Here is a 17,983-nt window from a genome sequence, read left to right as displayed (position 1 = left end):
CTACTTCTGCTGACTGCCGACTGTCTGCAATTTGGCTGTTCGAATCTCACCAGGCTCAAGATTGACTCAGCCTTCCTTCCTTCTGAGGTCGGTTAAATGAGAACTCAGATTGTTGGGGGCAATATGCTGACTCTGTAAACTGTTTAGAGAGGGCTGTAAAGCACTGTGAAGTGGTATATAAGTCTAACTGCTATTGCTATTGTAGGGATGCATTTAAATTCTTGCTGTAGCCCTAATTGCTATTTTGACTTTCTGCTTTGAACTTTTCCAATAACTTCAGAGATAAGTACAAAGTAGGGTCTTAATAGTAAAAGTAGAATTGGTAGTAAAGGAATAAAAAGGAAAGTCATCAAGGCTTGAGAGATTTATAATAAGATCCCTTGTCCATTGCCATATCTATATTTTTTTTTGAATTCCCAATCACCATTCCTTATGTATTTCTTAGATAAACACACACAATTATGTTTTTCATTTTCAGATTTAGACCCTCGGGAGATTTTCTCAAAGGGTGCCAGATCTTAAGCAAAAACTTGTCAGAAATAAGGACCACAAAGGACAAATTCCTGGTACTCCTGTTTTTTTTTTCCCATTTGCATTTTAATCATGTGTTTCTTTTATCTTTCTTTAAAACCTTATAATTTACGTTTAATTTTATATACGAGCACTAACCGTTAATAGTCCTAGGAATTTTGAAATTCCTCTTCTCAAAAACCAAATTGAATTTTGGGGTAGAATTTAATAACTAGGTTAAGTGTAAGTGCAAATAACACATTCATAAATATATGTCATCCTTGTGACAGACAACAATAAAACAATGTCTTTAGTTCTTTTGTAAAAAAAAAAAAGAAAAGACAATGCATTGCAGATCTCACATTAGAACATGTTGACCCTGCAGAAATAGCTTTAACCTTTTTTAGCTACAAAGAAAGTGAGGCTGCTGGACACAAAGATTCAAAAAAGGAGATCAAGTCTCCTTTTTTTATTGGTCTTTTGTTTTTATTGGTCAATGTGTTGCTGAAATCCACATTTGGAGGACAAATTTCTTATGTGTACAGTGTGTGCTTGGTATCTTTCAGATAAAGTTAAGCTGCATGCCACAGAATTCTTAGCTAGCACAAGCCCTGGCTAAGCCAACTGATATATATTATTCAAGACAAGGTTAAAATACAAAATTCAAAACTCACTAAAAAAAAGAGAGGAAAAAATACAAACACAACAATCAAAACATTTTTTTTAAGTGCATCAAAGGAAAAAAAAAGACATATACACATATTATCCCCTCTAGCTGAGTACTGATTAATATTATTACAACATTAGTTCCCACCCATTGCAGAACAGGCCCTTCCAAAATTTTTATGCTACTAAATCTATTTGCAAATTGTTGATCTGTCTTCTATATGTTGTGTTAGTGACAAAGTAGTTAACAGGAAAAACAATGATAGTAATACAAAACAAAATTAAAGTTGAAAAAAACTCTGTTGAAATTAACAGAATGACATAGTTGGAAGGGACCTTGGAGGTCTTCTAATCAAACCCTTCTCAGGAAATCTGCTGTCCCACTCAGGAAACCTTATACCAATACCATTTCAGACAAATGGTTGTCCAATCTCTTCTTAAAAACTTCTAGTGTTGAGCATTCAACAGATCTGGAGGCAAGTTGTTCTCCTGATTAATTGTTCTAACTGTCAGGAAATTTCTCCTTAGTTCTAGATTGCTTCTCTCCTTGATTAGGTTCCATCCATTGCTTCTTGTCTTGCCTTCAGGTGCTTTGGAGAATAGGTTGACTCCCTCTTCTTTGTGGCAACCCCTAAAACATTGGAAGACTGCTATCATGTCACCCCTAGTCCTTCTTTTCATTAAACTAGACGTACACAATTCCAGCAACTTTTCTTTATATGTTTTAGCTTCCAGTCCCCTAATCATTCTTGTTGCTCTTCTCTGCACTCTTTCTAAAGTCTCAACATCTTTTTTACATAGTGGCAACCAAAACTGGATGCAGTATTCCAAGTGTGGTCTTACTAAGGCATTATAAATGCCTGTTAACAAACTGTCATTGTAATCCAATTGTAGAAAGTTTACCACTGTCTATCCCAAATTCTATCTTGTCTATCCCAAATCATTCCAAAAGTTATAAATAATTCATCCTGGGTCAAATACCCATGTTTGTTTCTTAATAGCATCACTTGTCAATTGCTGTTTAATTAAATATAATAAATTATGTCTGCAGAGTAAATCTATCTTCTGATCAAGGTGCAAAGAGAAGTAATTGGCAATTAACTGTAATAACTGTAATGTTTAATCTATACACATAAAACCTGCCTAGAATCTGAATGGATTGAGCCAAAGTATGCATGTCAGAAATAAATAGCATTTTTTGTAACGTGAAGTCTGTGTCTTAGGAAATAGTGAAAACATGTTCTGGTTATCTACCACATTAGGAAGGAAGTGTAGTAAGGCCAACCAGTATAACTGGTTTTTAAATTATAAGTAAATTATTTATTAATCAGCTTTATATCCTACCCAGTGATGGGATTCAAATAATTTAACAACCGGTTCTCTGCCCTAATGATTTCTTCCAACAACCAATTTACCAAACTGCTCAGAAAGTTAACAACTGGTTCTCCTGAAGTGGTGAGAACTTGCTGAATCCCAACACTGATCCTACCTCTATTTAGTACAATTCAAAGTCACCTAAGTAATCCTCCTATTTTCCCCATAATCACAGCTCTGAAGGAAAGGGTGGGCTGAGAGAGCGAGTGATTGGCCTAAAGTCAGCCAACCCACTTTCATGTCTAAAGAAGTCCTGGTCTCCTCGTTTTTGTTCCAGCATCTAAACCATAACATCACTGACTTTTAAATATTATGGTTTACTTATCTGGTAGCAATTAGTTAAAAAAAAATCCAGCTAGGTAAAACACTGAAGATAGAGGAGTCATAGATTAATCATCAATTCAAGCAATGTAGCTGAACAAAATTATACTGCCGGTATTTAAGGGTTCTTACTCTTCTTCATCCAATAATCTTAGGGGCTATATCGGAGAACAAAACAACAAAAAGAGTGTAAAGCTATCCATTTAGAAGAATTAGGTGGGTGTCAAATAAACAGTGAGTGTAAAGAACTTTCCAGAAAAAAAAAGAGAAATCCTTCCAATTATTAGCTAGACATGCATGGTTTATTTATTTATTTGTTTATTAAATTTATATGCTTCCTATCTCACTGTTCGAGAGACCCTGGGTGTCATATAAAAACAGTTAAAATCAATGCATCTGAAATAGAGAAATAATTGCTTAAATATGTACTCTGATATATGATACAGCTGAAGGGACAACTCTTGAATATATTCCCCCTCAGAATTTAATGAAAGGAACATTCTAGTAGAAAGTAGCAAATAATCCAGTTATTTCAGATGCCATATTATTCATAGCTTTTAAATAAAGCAATAGATTTCCCCCTAATAAATGAAAACCCATTTATTTTCAAGAGGCCAAAGTGAGATTATTATGGTTTGGGAGTCAAAAAAATACAAACATGGTTGGATAGTTTACCTACACCATTAACCTAACTCAGATTCTGATCCTTTTAGAGGCATGTGTTGAGCACTGTGTGTCAGGAGTGGTTTCGAATCTCAAGCAGGAAATCTTCGTCCTCTGGAATTGTTGCAGCTTACCTCCAGGAGATTGAGGCGGTTCATCCCCACCTACAGAGTGTCATTGTCAATTTAGCCGATGGAAATGGCAACACAGCCCTTCATTACAGCGTTTCTCATTCAAACTTTTGGATTGTGAAGCTTCTTTTAGAGACAGGTAAGAATCCTTAATTTATGCTTTCTTTTCACTAGCTGGGCTTTGAAAAGTCCCATTGAATTGGCTTTTTTCATTCCATTTTATATTGCGAAATCTGGTGTCATAGATGCCTGGTACAAGCTACAATGATGAAAAATGACAAAATATGAGTTGTCGCAACCCCTCCCCTGCCTTTCATTCTTATTTCTCAATGTTGGACCTATGTATATTGCATTATGATTTTGTGACATATATTTTGATCGTCATTTTGGTGGATGTTCTACTAAGTTTGTTTTCCTACCTGGTATACGGTACATCACAGGTGTCAAACTTGCGGCGTCATGCTGCCCTCATGTGACATGTCGCGATGTTTTTTCCATTCGTGGAGCTGAAGTGGGCGTGGCCTGCGTGTGATGCATCCAGGCCACGGGCCGCCAGTTTGACACCCTTGCTGTACATGGAAGAAATCAAAGTATAGTATAATATATTGTTATAACACTTAAGAGTTACAATTATGTGTGTGTGTGTGTGTGTGTGTGTGTGTGTAATGTAAATATTGTTCAAGTGTGTACATTTTAATAGACATATAACTATAATTATTTTTTAGGTTTTAGCTTTAGGTTTTAACTTCAGGTTTTAACTTTAGACTTTCTTGATTTACAGTATGCCATACCTAGAATTATTTTGCAAATCAAGCAGCCTAACAAAACAAATAAATAATCATGTGGGTCTTCCCTTGTTGTATTCCTAAAATTCAGTAGACTTGACAAAGCGGGCATATAATGTAACCTTCATAATCTAATTTGGTTGAAAGTTGTTTCTTACTTTAGGCATCAACCTCATTCACTATTTATCTGTTAGCAGGTGAATGAAACTTTTTAAATATTTCATGGCATTCGGCACATTGAGTATAGGAGTGCATACAACAAAAGTACATATTCTATGTCAAGAGTTGACCTAGTACTTCATAATTAGGAATTGTTACTTGGAAGCTTTTTAAGATTGTAAGAGAAATCTATAATTCAGAAAGAATAATTTCATACAAGGGAGTGATCGTTAGATCAAATAAGAAGAGAGTCTTGTGAAATTCTCATTCAATAAACAGGAATGCAGTTTCTACTGAGAAGAAAGAAGCTTTGTTGCTATTGAGTTGGCATGCCAATCTATAAAATGTTAGAAAAGTGGCATATTATCATAAGTGTCTATAAATCAATTGTTGCGCGAAAACTTCATAACAACTCCAGAAGATTCAAACAAGGCTGTTTTGTTCTCTCGGTAGATTGCCCTCGGGCAATTATGTTCAGAGTTACACACAGACTTTAAATACTAAATTGTTTCAAGTCTTTATGAAAAAAAGGAAGAATGATCTGAAGTTCTAGTAATGATGCAAAGGACACCCTGTATTTCTCTTTTCTTACTGACAGCAAGCAAATGTTTTTTATCAACTTTGCTGCTTGGGATAATTTCTTAGAAAAGCACACATTCTGCTTCTGATCTACCTTTTTCTACTTCTTTACTCATTAGAGTATGTCCTTTTGCTCTTTTACTCTGCCTCTTTCTTTGAGGAATTCTACCCCAAAAAACCATGGTTATTTGGAAGTTTAGCAGGAAAAAAAAAGGATGGTTAGATGGATTGCATGGATGATAATTAGGGCACTTTGTATTTGATAGGAGTACAGGAAATATGTGGAAAAATTATACATTCAATTAGACACGATGGATAAGATCTTGTGTAAGTCCTAAATAATTTTTGTGGGTTGGTTCTGTTTGACTAAATCTGGCTCTAATCCAATATATATTCTCATAGGTAAGGTAACTCTTACTTTTCCTATTCCTTCCTACCTTTTTTTCAGCCAGAGTCCAAGTGTATTGCAACATATTTTGAATGAAATTAAATTCTATTTACTATCTCAGCACATTTTCTTGGCTGATATTCAAGTTGGCATTAATTGTCTAGACAATTTTGCATACTACTGACCTCTGCTGACCAGAGATAAAAATGTCACTATTATTTAGGGACCCATTTATATTTGCAAAAGGGTAACATACCAAGATATTCTTATAAGATGTCAACAAAAAAATTCTGAAAATACTTTACAAATGTGTTCAATAATCCCTACCAGTAAACATGAATTACCTGTCAGCTTTGGAAGCCATATTAGGCTGGAAGCTTCAATGCTGCCACCTTCTCATGTGTGGGAAAGTAGGAGGGGGGATTAAGGAGAGGGGTTGTTAGTAGACATAATAGCATTCTTCCTGTCGGTCAAGGTCAGGGCGATCCAGCATCTGGAGAAGGAGTGGTCAGGGGCTGGATCGAGATGGAACGGACGTTGGTTGGAGCATGTGATCGATTGGGGGGAAAAGGGGATGGTTTGGGGAGCTGAAGGTAAACCCGGGCTTTTCAGATTCGGGTTTTCCCAGATGTGCCAGTTTGCCTATTCTAGTAAAGAGAACTTTGGAAAAATATTTGTTTCCGCGTCTTTACTTGGAGTTGGGGCTTTTCTGGAACGCTGACATTACCCTTCCTTGGATGAAACTAAATGAATCAAGAATTCTTCATTTTGCTATTAATTTAAGATGACTAGTTATGCTTTTGTTTTTGTTTGGTGGTAGATTCTAAATAAAGCCAAAGAAGTAAAGTTGATGGAGGGAGGGAATACATAACTCTTATAGTTTCCCCAACAAATTTTTGAGAAGTTTCCATCAGTGGTGGGTTTCAAATTTTTTTACTACCGGTACTGTGGGTGTGGCTTGGTGGACATGGTAGGGGAAGGATAATGTAAAATCTCCATTCCCATCCCACTCCAGGGGAAGGTTACTGCAAAATCCCCATTTCCTCCCAATCAGCTGGGACTCAGGAAGCAGATAATAGATGGGGCGGGGCCAGTCAGAGATGGTATTTACCGGTTCTCCAAACTACTCAAAATTTCCGCTACCGGTTCTCCAGAACTGGTCAGAACCTGCTGAAACCCACCTCTGGTTCCCATTATGATTTTCCATGGCCTGAAAAGACATGTGAATATTGTCCCAAAGGTGCTTTTTCAAGAGGCAATTGGACTTTCTTTGTTTTTTCCTTGAAGACATCTTGTTTCTCATCCAAGAAACTTCTTCACTTTCTTGAAAAGCCAGTTGCCTCTTGAAAAGGACCTGTGGGACAACCATGACCTGTTTGACTGATAATCTCCATAAACATGTGAATATTCTTGATAAAACCTACCTTGTAAATTAACTATCCTAAAACAGAAGCAACAGAAAGGGCTTTATTGGTTAGTGCAATTATCTATACATCTTCCTGGTTTATGTAATGATAAAATATGGGGAAGAATGCATCCTAAATTAAGGTCAGAGAGGACTACAGCCATGCAACTCAGCATAACTAAAGGTTCTGCTGCCAATGAGAAGGGTTGTCATTCTCTCTCTCATTCGGTGCAATAGAAGTGAGGAACATAATCTATCAGCTTTTGTCTATGTAGATATAAATGCTTAAGACAAAGACTATTTTCCTTACATACATGATACTGAAATGTGTATTAGGCAGAACTGAATCTGCCTGTTACCCCGGAAGAGAAGGAGACAGAGAATAAAAAAATAGGTTGTGGTCTTTTCTATTGTGTGAGGGCCATCAATATATGGGTACAATAATGGACACTGTTTTTGTTAGAAGGTGCTAGGACATGGAGTCTCCTTAGAAGATCAGAATGTAGAGGTTCTGGGACAGTCCATACTGTAGTTATTAGTTATCCTAAATAGCTAATATTCATGCATCTTAATGTATTGTTTTTGTAAGTCTTGTGACCATTGACCTTGTGAGCTTTGGGGTTCCACTGTAGTTACACATGTAGTGAAAGATATGTTGTTGCAGCTAGGTCCAGTTGCTTTGGCTCCTAATTTAATTAAGCATTTCCCCACAATGTGTGGGAGCTCCTTAGAAGAATGTAGACTTCCTATTTCTCCTTGTGCTGTTCTTGCTTCTTTTGAGTCCTGTTGAGTCTTGTTGGTGGAAACCTTGCTGGCAGTAACATCATGGATACAGATACAGTGACCATTCAGCTGAGGTGAAACCTCTTCCTCTGTCTACTAACAGAGTTATTCAGTGGAAGAGCAGCTCAGTTGAGAAGTAGCTCATTTCCTCAGGCAAACTAGGTATGGGAGGATTAGATTTTGAGACTATAAATCAATCAATTTTGGAAAGTCTTCTTCTCCAATGACTGATATCTAAATCTTTGTTTTGTTTTTCAGGTGTTTGTGATGTGGATTATCAAAATAAAGCTGGGTATACAGCAGTAATGATCACTCCACTTGCATCAGCAGAGACGGAGGAAGAAATGGAAGTAGTCAAGAAGCTCTTGCAAGAAGGCAATGTCAATATAAGGGCTAGCCAGGTATACTGAACTTTTGGCTAACTCCAAAGGCTATTTTTATATGATCATTTTCTCCAATAATGTTTCATTATTTATATCTTATTAAATTATGATGTGATATGCTTATATCAATCTAGGAGAAAGAACTCCAAAATAAAACCTGGGAAAAAACAAGAATAAGCACTTTTTAAATACAGTAGCTAAGAAAACTCAACAGGGTTACAGTATTTAGAGATGTTTTGATCTGGAGACAATTTCATCACAAGGAATCTAATTACTGAAGGGCCAGTACTAAAGAGTTCCTTCGATTGGAACATAAACTGTGAAGATCAGTAATCAAGGAAGACTTTAGATGGTTAAAGTAGAAATGAAGCACACTAAATTAGGTAGTGTAATCCTAGCTGGTTTGGATTTGGTCCATTTTACAAATTGCAAAACTTGCTAAGTGCAACTCCTCTACAGCTACTCATAAGTAATTAGAATGTAGAAGTTTAAGAAGTGGAGGAACTTGAAATTACCTCAAGGTTTACATTGGGTAAGTGCCATAATGCAGCAGAAAGGTTTTGTGGAGATACTTTTTGCTCAATATGTGCTTTAAACCATGTAAACACACATTCTACTTCCAGTCCTAGACATTAACAGATGGATTAACATCAACATAAATAAAATTGACCACATAACAATTATAAAAAATACCAGAAGATGGAGGTACAAACTATTGAGAGTTTTTATAAGTGCAGATTGTGAAACAGCCTTCAAATATACATGTATACAGGTTATACCTATATATTTGTGGTCCGAAATCTCTTTGAAAAGTAAAGAGATTAGGAATGCCATCAAGATTTGATTTGGTATATATATGATTTTGGTATTTATATAATAAATCTAACATATATATTATATATGTTACATAATATATTATACATTCTATATTGTACATATAAGATCAATATAAGGTCCCATTTTGCTATGCAAAAGAGAACCTAGGCACTATGAGAAGAGATAGGCATTGTGAAAACAGAAATAGGAAAAAAAGCAAATCAAACAAAGATTTCAAAGAAGAAAAGATGCAAATGGTTTCATAACAAGCTATCACACTCAGAAAAAATGGAGAATGAATAGTTTTCTGCAGTTAGAATATATGATTGTTACATCCTCAAACCCTCACAGCTTCAACCTTAAACTGTCTGCTGTGGACCTCACCCCATTCCTAGGAGGTCCGTAAAGGGTGTGTGTGTTGTGATCTAGGCTTCCTGAGTCATTAAAACACATGAGTAGTCCCAAAAACCTCTTTTATTGCAACAGCTGTGAATTACGTTCATTCACAGCTGAGTCCCAATTAGTTGCAGAAAGTCCTTCGGGAGAAGTCCTTCGGGACAATCACCAACCTTTATCTCCCTTGACACGCTGCCAAAGACCTACTTGGCAAAGCCACACGGAGTCCAGAATCAAACAGAGATGCCGACTGGGAACAGAATTAACAATGTTGCTTTCCTGCAAAGGGTCCACGTGCCTTTGCTATTCTTTTAAGCCTTATGGGAGGGGCTAATCATCTCCAGGCCTTACTCCTGAGTCGTCCCTTTTGTTTTAACTTTTTGTGTCTTCTGGCAGATCTGCGCATGCGTGCACTAGGAACAGGCTCCTCCTGTTCATCTGCCTCTCTAATGTCTGATTCTGGAGGCTCCGGAGTCCACACGTAACTCCCAGATGACCCTGGCCCCATCTCTGCCTCTGACACAGAGCCCTCGTCTGAGTCTTCCCCAGACTCCATGACAGGCCCATGTTCATTCCCAGCCTCCTCACTACCTGACTCTGCTGCCAGCTCCGTAAACTGCTGGCGGACCACAACAGCGTGCATAAGCGCACTAGTGTGCCTACCGTCCCTGTCCTATTGTCCTCATTTATTTGTATTCATTTCCTTCGTTCATGTCCATGTTCATATTTATACCTGCTATCTTGTACGTGTTTGACAAACTAATTAATAAATAAATAAAATAAATAATTGAACATAAACTTTCAGCATCAAGTAAGAAAAGACCCAAAAAGAAATCTAAATCAAGAATGTTAACAATAACAAGATGACAAAAAAAAGAAGAAGAGACATTTTAAAGAAGAATTTTAAGAAAAGAACTGCAGGAACATTTACTGCCAAAGTAGGATTTATACAAAGTAATCCAGAAAAAGCATCTAAGAGGTTTGGTTGAAGGAAAACAGAAAAGCTGTACCAAAATAATTTACACACAGGATTGTAGAACGATAGATACATATATAGACAGGGAATCACTTGAAATAGTTGAAAGTTATATATGATAGGTAGTAAATTGTTGGTAAATAAGAACAATGGATGTGCAGGGTATAGATGAAATGCTAACTAACTGTAGGAGATTGGGCCCCTAAATTCACAAATGGCACAAATGCCAAGTATAGAGGAAGAGAATATAACCTGGAGTAACTGGGAGATTGGGGGAAAAAAATCAGTCTATTTATCTATGCCAAATGAAAAAGATGCAAGACAGCGTGCAGATTCGCAAATCATTGCACACTTTCCTGATGCAAGCAAACTTTAGATTAAAGTCTTATAAAAAAGAATAAAACTAGATATGGAAAGAAAAATGCCAAATGAAGATGCAGAGGAACAGGTCATCAGATGCCTAGCATAAGATGAATAATGTAGGGAAAGAAAGAGAAAGAAGGTTATAATGTAATGTATATAAGGTATTCTGAAGGTATGCCTGCAGATTGGTATTTTACCAATGGGGATGAGTGAATGAATATGGTATAGCAAAATTGAATACATGATGCGTAACCCTCATTAATGATATTTTATAGGGTGGACAGACTGCCTTAATTTTGGGAGTGAGCCATGATAGAGAAGATATGGTGAAAGCATTGCTGTCATGCAATGCTGATATAAATCTTCAGGATGAGGATGGCCTATCACCATTAATGGTGGCTTCTCAACATGGTAATTTGGAGATGGTGAAACTTCTTTTATCTCATTCAGGCTGTGATCCTGCATTAGTGGACAAGGTGAGAAAAAATAGATGTTTCCCACATATTTTGGGCTATGTGCTCCATATATGAGTTCTTACTTACAAAATTATTTGGACTAGGGCTGTTTCCATAATGACATCTATTTGAATTGGTGCCCAGTTGGATGAAATCTGTTAGGCAGGCAAAAAAATATTTCATGCTTTTGATTTAATAAAAAAGTGTGGTTATTTTAAAAGATTCGGTGCGGAGGTCTTTTTGATTTAAGATTATCCTAGTTTTAACAAGCGTTTCAAACATGGCATTATTGACAATCAGTTAATATTTGCAATTTCTTTTTTACAGAGTACAGACATGCTATATTTTCACGATATTATACTGTGTGCTTTTTTAAAGCTGTTTGCTTGCTTCTTTTTGTGTCAGTTATAAAACTAAAAACAAATAAAAAAAGATCCTGAAGTTTGAGCCATATTGAAAAATAAGCTTGCCAGATATTAAGCCCAGCAAGTTTCAATTTAAGAGTTTGAAAACCACTAATATGGATGATTTTTTTTTTCTTTAGCATGCAGACATTCTTACAGAAATCAATGTTGTTCAGATAAATCTGCTCTTGATTTGACTGTTAGATCCTTTAAAAGGCAGTACATGCAACACAAAATTGCATTAAGGAGTATAATTCTTACAAGTAATTATTGTACTCAGTCACAGATTGGCATGAGTTTGTGCAGATATAATACCATAAACACCATAATTATATGTGCACCAGTAATTTAAATCACATGGTGTAACGGCAGCATGATGGAGTAAAACAAGCATGCTGGCAAACAATTTTTATAGTATCTGTAGATTAAAAATTCATGATATAACAAGATTGAGTATGTGGATAGATGCTTTGTTTGAAAGCACAGATTGCAAAAATTCTTCATGGGTGGTTGCCTACTTGCGGAGCACAGTAATACCCTTGTTCATTTCCCCTGCAATTTGAACCAAATTTAAGAACTTTTGCACTGACAATATATGCATTATTATTTAAGATTTACCGACCTCCTAGTTGAATTAGTTAATAGGAGATTGGTAAAGGTCCAGTTCAGTGGACCTAAAATAAAAGATAATGCATATAGAACACTCAGCAAATACAAAGAAAAATATGAAATATGATATTTTCAAATGTGAAAAATAATAATGAATAATCTATCTATATATATATATATAAAAGCGAAAACCACTCATGCATTAATCACGAAATCTCCAGAACCCTAACTTGAAATTTGCCACATATGTTCCTCTTGGCTTCTAGGTGTTCACTAAGAAAGGATTTTTTGAAATAACCATCAGAGCATTAGTATTTCCTTTATTATGATTAACATGCTCTGATGCTAAGGAGTTGTACTCCCCTGCCCCACCTCAAAAGAAATCTGTTCCAAATGCAAAACACAAACAGAGGAGTTTCACTTTCAGTTTTACTTTCACAGCAGCAAGCAGTTTTACTACAGAACAGTTGAGCTAAGCCATGCCCAGCCTCCTTCCTGTCTCCTTCTTGCTCACACAGCAAATACTGTTTCAGTTTCCAAACACCCCTCAACTCTCTCACACACTGACAGGATGCTAGCCAGATGATGCGGGCTGGGACATTCCCCCTCCTCCTCTATACCAACTGTCAGTTGCATTTTATTAAAATTCTCTCTGATGCTACGGAGTTATACATTCTACATTAAGTTCCAGGCTGCAAGTGTCAATTTATGAAGCCCGAGCACATAGTTTCGTAGCGAAGCACAGGCGTCCAGCTAGTTATTCATATAATTAAACATAGAAATAAATCAAAAGATTTTATCTAACATTTTACTATTGGACCATGCTGGCTTCCATGTTCTCATATGTTATGTTGAGTAACTCTTTTACTCGCAATAAAAAATTGGTTTACCAAGTTATTGATGGAACGTCACTCTAGATTCTTTAAAATGTATGAATCAGAACTTATTATATAACAATATAATAATTTTAATATAAATTGCGAGACCAATTTCTATTCAGGAAAATAACTCAACTAGACTAAATACATCCCAGCTTATCTTTTGTTCACAGTTTGATTTACATTGGAAAAACCTTTGTTTACTTTCCTGATGGAAGCTGAAGAAAAGGCTATAATTAGGTACAGAAGAGTCTTATCAAGTTTGGACTCATTGCGAAAAGAGCCTGGTTTGGAAGCACAATATGCAAACTAGGTCTAAGGCAGGGCCATGATTTATAATATGCTTGTAATTTCATAAGCACTGAGGCAGCTGGAAACCATCAGTATCCTTCTTCACAAATAGCTCATGTTTATTCTACATCCAGTCAGTGCTATTGAGATAAAGGAGCTGTTCCATTAATTAGTGGTCCACTATATGAGCAGAGGACTGATTTTGTAAAGAGAGATCTCAAAAGAAAACCAAAGAATTCATTTAACATTTTATTATTGGACCATATTGGCTTCCATGTTCTCAAGCATTATGTTAAAGAATTTTGCTTTATTCAGAGTAAAAATTTGGTTTACTTAGCCAATGGTGGGCTCTCACTCTGTGAATGAATATGTGTACAGGTAGTCCTTGACTTACAACAGTTCATTTAATGACCATTTGAAATTACAATGGCACTGAAAAAAGTGACTTATGAACGTTTTTCACAATTATGACCCTTGCAGCATTCCTATGGCCATGTGATTTCCATTCAGGTGCTTGACAACTGGTTCATATTTATAACAGTTGCAGTGTCCTAGGGTCATGTGATTACCTTTTGTGACTTTCTGACAAGCCAGGGGTGTCAAACTCACGTTGTCATGGCGGTGTCATGTGACGTATTGGGACTTTTTTCCCCTTTGCTAAACCAGGCGTGGGCTTAGTCAGCGTGTGACGCATCTGGCCCACGGGCCGGGAGTTTTGACAGTCCTGCGACAAGCAAAGTCAATGGGAAAGCCAGATTCACCTAGCAACCATGTTACTAATAGGTGACTGATCTCACATAGAAGTACTAATGGGCTTCCTAATATATAGTAGAAACAAGGATGCTATGCTTTATACATATAGTTCACAACATAAATATGCAGCTTTAAATATGGGTATGTCTGATATCTGGGAAAAGTAAAGAGCTTAGGCGAGCTGGCAAAATAATCTCTCTTTTTTTGTTCTTCATGTAGGCTGGCAATTCTGCTTTGTCCCTGGCTTTGAAATCTTCCCACATGGAAATTGTAGAGTTCCTACGGACCCACATACATCATACCCAATCTCTGAATACATAAAAGGAAATGGGAAAAACTGTATCTGATTGAATGAGAAATTCATAACAAAAGACTTATTGTATTAGCCAACTCTGTAACCACTTTATATGCCAATGATTTAGCTGATAACCACTGATATACCTATTTACGAAAAAAGGGAATTATGCCAATTATTTGCATACATTCCTCATAAATGAATCACTCTCCTGAGCTGTTTTAGTCCTGACCTACGACCACTGCAACAAATGAGACTTAGATTATTGCATTGCCTTTGTATTAACAACTATTCTCCCCCCCCCCGAAATTATTGCCTTCTTAAGGGGGAGATTTCAGCCTATTTTTTATTTTTCAAAATGCCTGTGAAAAACATTAAGAAACTACCTTTGAAAAGCATTAAGAATTTATTTGTTGACATACGTCTTCAGTTGCCTAGAATGATGGCATCCCATTTATAAGGATGAAGTGCTTCCAAATATTTTATGAACACACCAAAGCTATTCAGTGGAGATATTGGTAAAGACCGTATATTTGGATAATCTGATCCTAGATCAGTTTATATGAATTATCAGGGTACCATGACCAAATAAAGCAGATAAGCTAGTTGTAGAACTAGTGGTGGCGCAGTGGTTAGAATACAGTAATGCAGGCTACTTCTGCTGACTGCTGACTGTCTGCAATTTGGCAGATCGAATCTCACCAGGTTCAAGGTTGACTCAGCCTTCCATCCTTCTGAGGTGGTTAAAATGAGGACCCAAATTGTTGGGGACAATGTGCTGACTTTATAAACCGCTTAGAGAAGGCTGTAAAAGCACTGTGTAGCGGTATATAAGTTTAAGTGCTGTTATTGCTATTGCTATAGTCTCCCTGAAAGGTCACTCCTCTTGATTCTTTTATTGGCTTCGGCTTGATGCTACCAGAGTTTACTTAATTCCATAAACCAATTCATTGTTGTAGAAGGGAATCAGTTAAGTGCCAGATCTTGTTCTCGCTAGAGAAGGAACTACTTAAGGAAATCATTTGGGCCTGATCCCACTGAGGATCCATATTAGTATAAATGGCATTGACATTCTTAGGCCTGAGAATCACTAGATCAGAGATCCCCAAATCCTGGGTCGTGGCCCGTTTTGAAACTAGGCTGTGCAAGTGGCGGATGAGAGCATATGCACGTGAGACTCCATTTGTGTGAGCGGCGCATGTGCTCTCACCTATCGCTTGCATGGAACCATTGTCTTTTCCGCCTCCCCCACTGCTGCCACCATCACTGCTGGTCCACAAAGCCAGAAAAGTTTGGGACTGCTGACCTAGATGTCATGAGACACTATCGTTTAGAAAGCTTCTCTAGTGTCCCCATTTTGTACAAATGTCTCACAAGAAACCTATTGGGAGTGCTGTGGATCTAGCGGTGAGATTTAGCCCTTCCTTCTCTTCTGTATTCTGTATTCCTACCTTTATTTATTTATTATTTTTATTTTATTATTCATATTTCTATGCTGCCCACTCTCCGAGGACTCTGGGCAGCTTACACAAAGACAGTATACTAAATAGCATATTGCCCCCAACAATCTGGGTCCTCATTTTACCCACCTCGGAAGGATGGAAGGCTGAGTCAACCTTGAGCCGGTGAGATTTGATCCACTGATCTGCTGAACTAGCAGTCAGCTGAAGTAGCTGCAGTACTGCACTCTAATCACTGCACCACCTCGGCTCATTTACAGAGGATAATGTGAAATTTGATCTGTTCTTTGCCAGCTTTACCAGAAATCATTAGCTATTAGCATGCTAATCCTATGCTCTCCTGCTATGCTTTTCTTCCCGTACTAATATCTAATGATTTCTGGTAAGGGTGGTAAAGAACAGATCAAATTTCACATTATCCACTGCACAGCTAGGCATAACCAGGCAGATAAATACGAAGACATGGAATTAAAATGTAGACCTCATAGTGAGTTCCTACAGACCCAGAAAAATCAATTTATTGAATTAGCTGAGAATAGTGACTCTGCTTTTAAAATGAATGTCTAGTATTTTGCTCCTATGGCAGATGATGTTTCCAATGTAGCTATAAGCACAGTAGTAAAGCAATACTTATAAAATAGATAGTGCATGCTATTTTTTAACCAGCTGTTTCAAAACAAAATTCAGTCAATTTGTAAGTTGTACTATTTATTAGTATTGATTTTGGTAGGTATCAGTGATCAGTGCTTTCTTAGCACGCAGTAAATATAGATTAAGATATCCTTTACATACTAATCCAATTGACTTGACATATATGACTGTAAGAACAAGTATTCAAAGCTCAGTATATCAAACAGGGCCTGGAAGGAAGTAGATTCAAATCTACTATTAACCTCACAGCAGTGTCAAACTGGCGGCCCATGGGCTGGATACATCACGCACAGGGCACCCCCACAACAGCTCTGCAAAGGGAAAAAAGGTTGCGATACATGATGCCGCAAGTTTGGCACCCATGCTCTAGGGCAGTGATGGCTAACCTTTTTGCAATTGCTTGCCAAAAGTGTGGGGAGCGTGGGGAGGGGTGGTGCATGTGCATGCCCATACCCATAATTCAATGCGCCCTGCCCCCACGCATGCACGCATGACCCCCATGCTCCCCCTGCTTTTGACACATAATGGGCCCGGTAGGCCCGTTTTTCACTCTCCCCAGACTCCAGAGGCTTTCTTGGAACCTGGGGAGGGTGAAAACAGCCTTCCCCACCCCCTGGAGGCCCTCTGGAGGCCGGAAGTGGCCTGTTTTCCGACTTCTGGTGGGACTGGAAATTAGCTGGCTGGCGTGCGCATGCGCGCTGGAGCTGAAATAGGCAACCCTCATGTGCCCACAGATATGGCTCCGTGTGCCACCTGTGGCACACATGCCATAGGTTCACCATCACGGCTCTAGGGGATCACCAGGTCAATGATTCCAAATGATTTAACCAAAATGAAAATAAATGCTTCTTCTAAATTAGGGAATTAATATTAAAAAAACAAATAGGAAGAAAAAGGAGTGAAGTTGTGTACAAACTCTAGTTTTGACATTAAAAAGAAACGCACTGGCTCATTTAAATCTAATTGAGCTTAGCTTGTAATAAAAATGTAAGTCCGTATGAATAGCAATAGCCTGCCTATTTTTTATTTAGAAAAATACATGAATGTATCCAGTCCAGATGCACACATTATTTCTTATATATTAAAAAGCACAAAGACTTTCTTCTCTGTCCCTTTGGAATTATTATCTGCACAGCACTTTTATGTCATGTAATTTGTAGTTGATCAAAATTCTCAAAATGAACTATATTTTTCTCTGGAGGCTTGAGGACAGCTTTGATTCAAGAACTGCTTTTTCTTCTTGGGTTTCTTTTTTGGTAAGTGAAGCACAAAGAGCAAATTTATTTAAACTTTCTTGTGAGGATGATTATTGTTTGAGGTATTTTCATAATTGGGTTTTGCAGAGTCTGTCTCATTATGGCTTCATGTGAAAGGGGCTTTTGGGCAAACATCTGTTCCTTAGTTTCACTAAGCAAAACTCTTGGAAATCCCAAATTTTGGGAAATGAAATGCGATGTAATAATTTAGTTCAGGGGTGTCAAACTCGTGG

The 17,983-nt window shown here is 37.3% G+C and overlaps 1 protein-coding gene across 1 annotated transcript in view; it reads left to right on the top strand.

Annotated features, from left to right (window-relative positions):
* KANK4 (KN motif and ankyrin repeat domains 4) overlaps positions 1-17,596 on the top strand; it is a 64,137-nt gene extending 46,541 nt beyond the window's left edge. Inside the window, exons 6-10 of the mRNA XM_034415227.3 lie at positions 479-566; positions 3,585-3,804; positions 8,023-8,165; positions 10,974-11,174; positions 14,308-17,596. Of these exons, the coding sequence (XP_034271118.1) occupies positions 479-566; positions 3,585-3,804; positions 8,023-8,165; positions 10,974-11,174; positions 14,308-14,409 (754 nt within the window). The 3' untranslated portion in view covers positions 14,410-17,596. The remainder of the gene's footprint in view (positions 1-478; positions 567-3,584; positions 3,805-8,022; positions 8,166-10,973; positions 11,175-14,307) is intronic.
* The last annotated feature ends 387 nt before the right edge of the window (positions 17,597-17,983 follow it).

The sequence above is a fragment of the Pantherophis guttatus genome, chromosome 3 (assembly GCF_059756535.1).
Source record: "Pantherophis guttatus breed Tessera chromosome 3, ASM5975653v1, whole genome shotgun sequence".
NCBI classification, from domain to species: Eukaryota; Metazoa; Chordata; class Lepidosauria; order Squamata; family Colubridae; genus Pantherophis; species Pantherophis guttatus.
The sequence above is the reverse complement of the archived record's forward strand: the minus strand, read 5'-3'. Positions and strand labels throughout refer to the sequence as shown.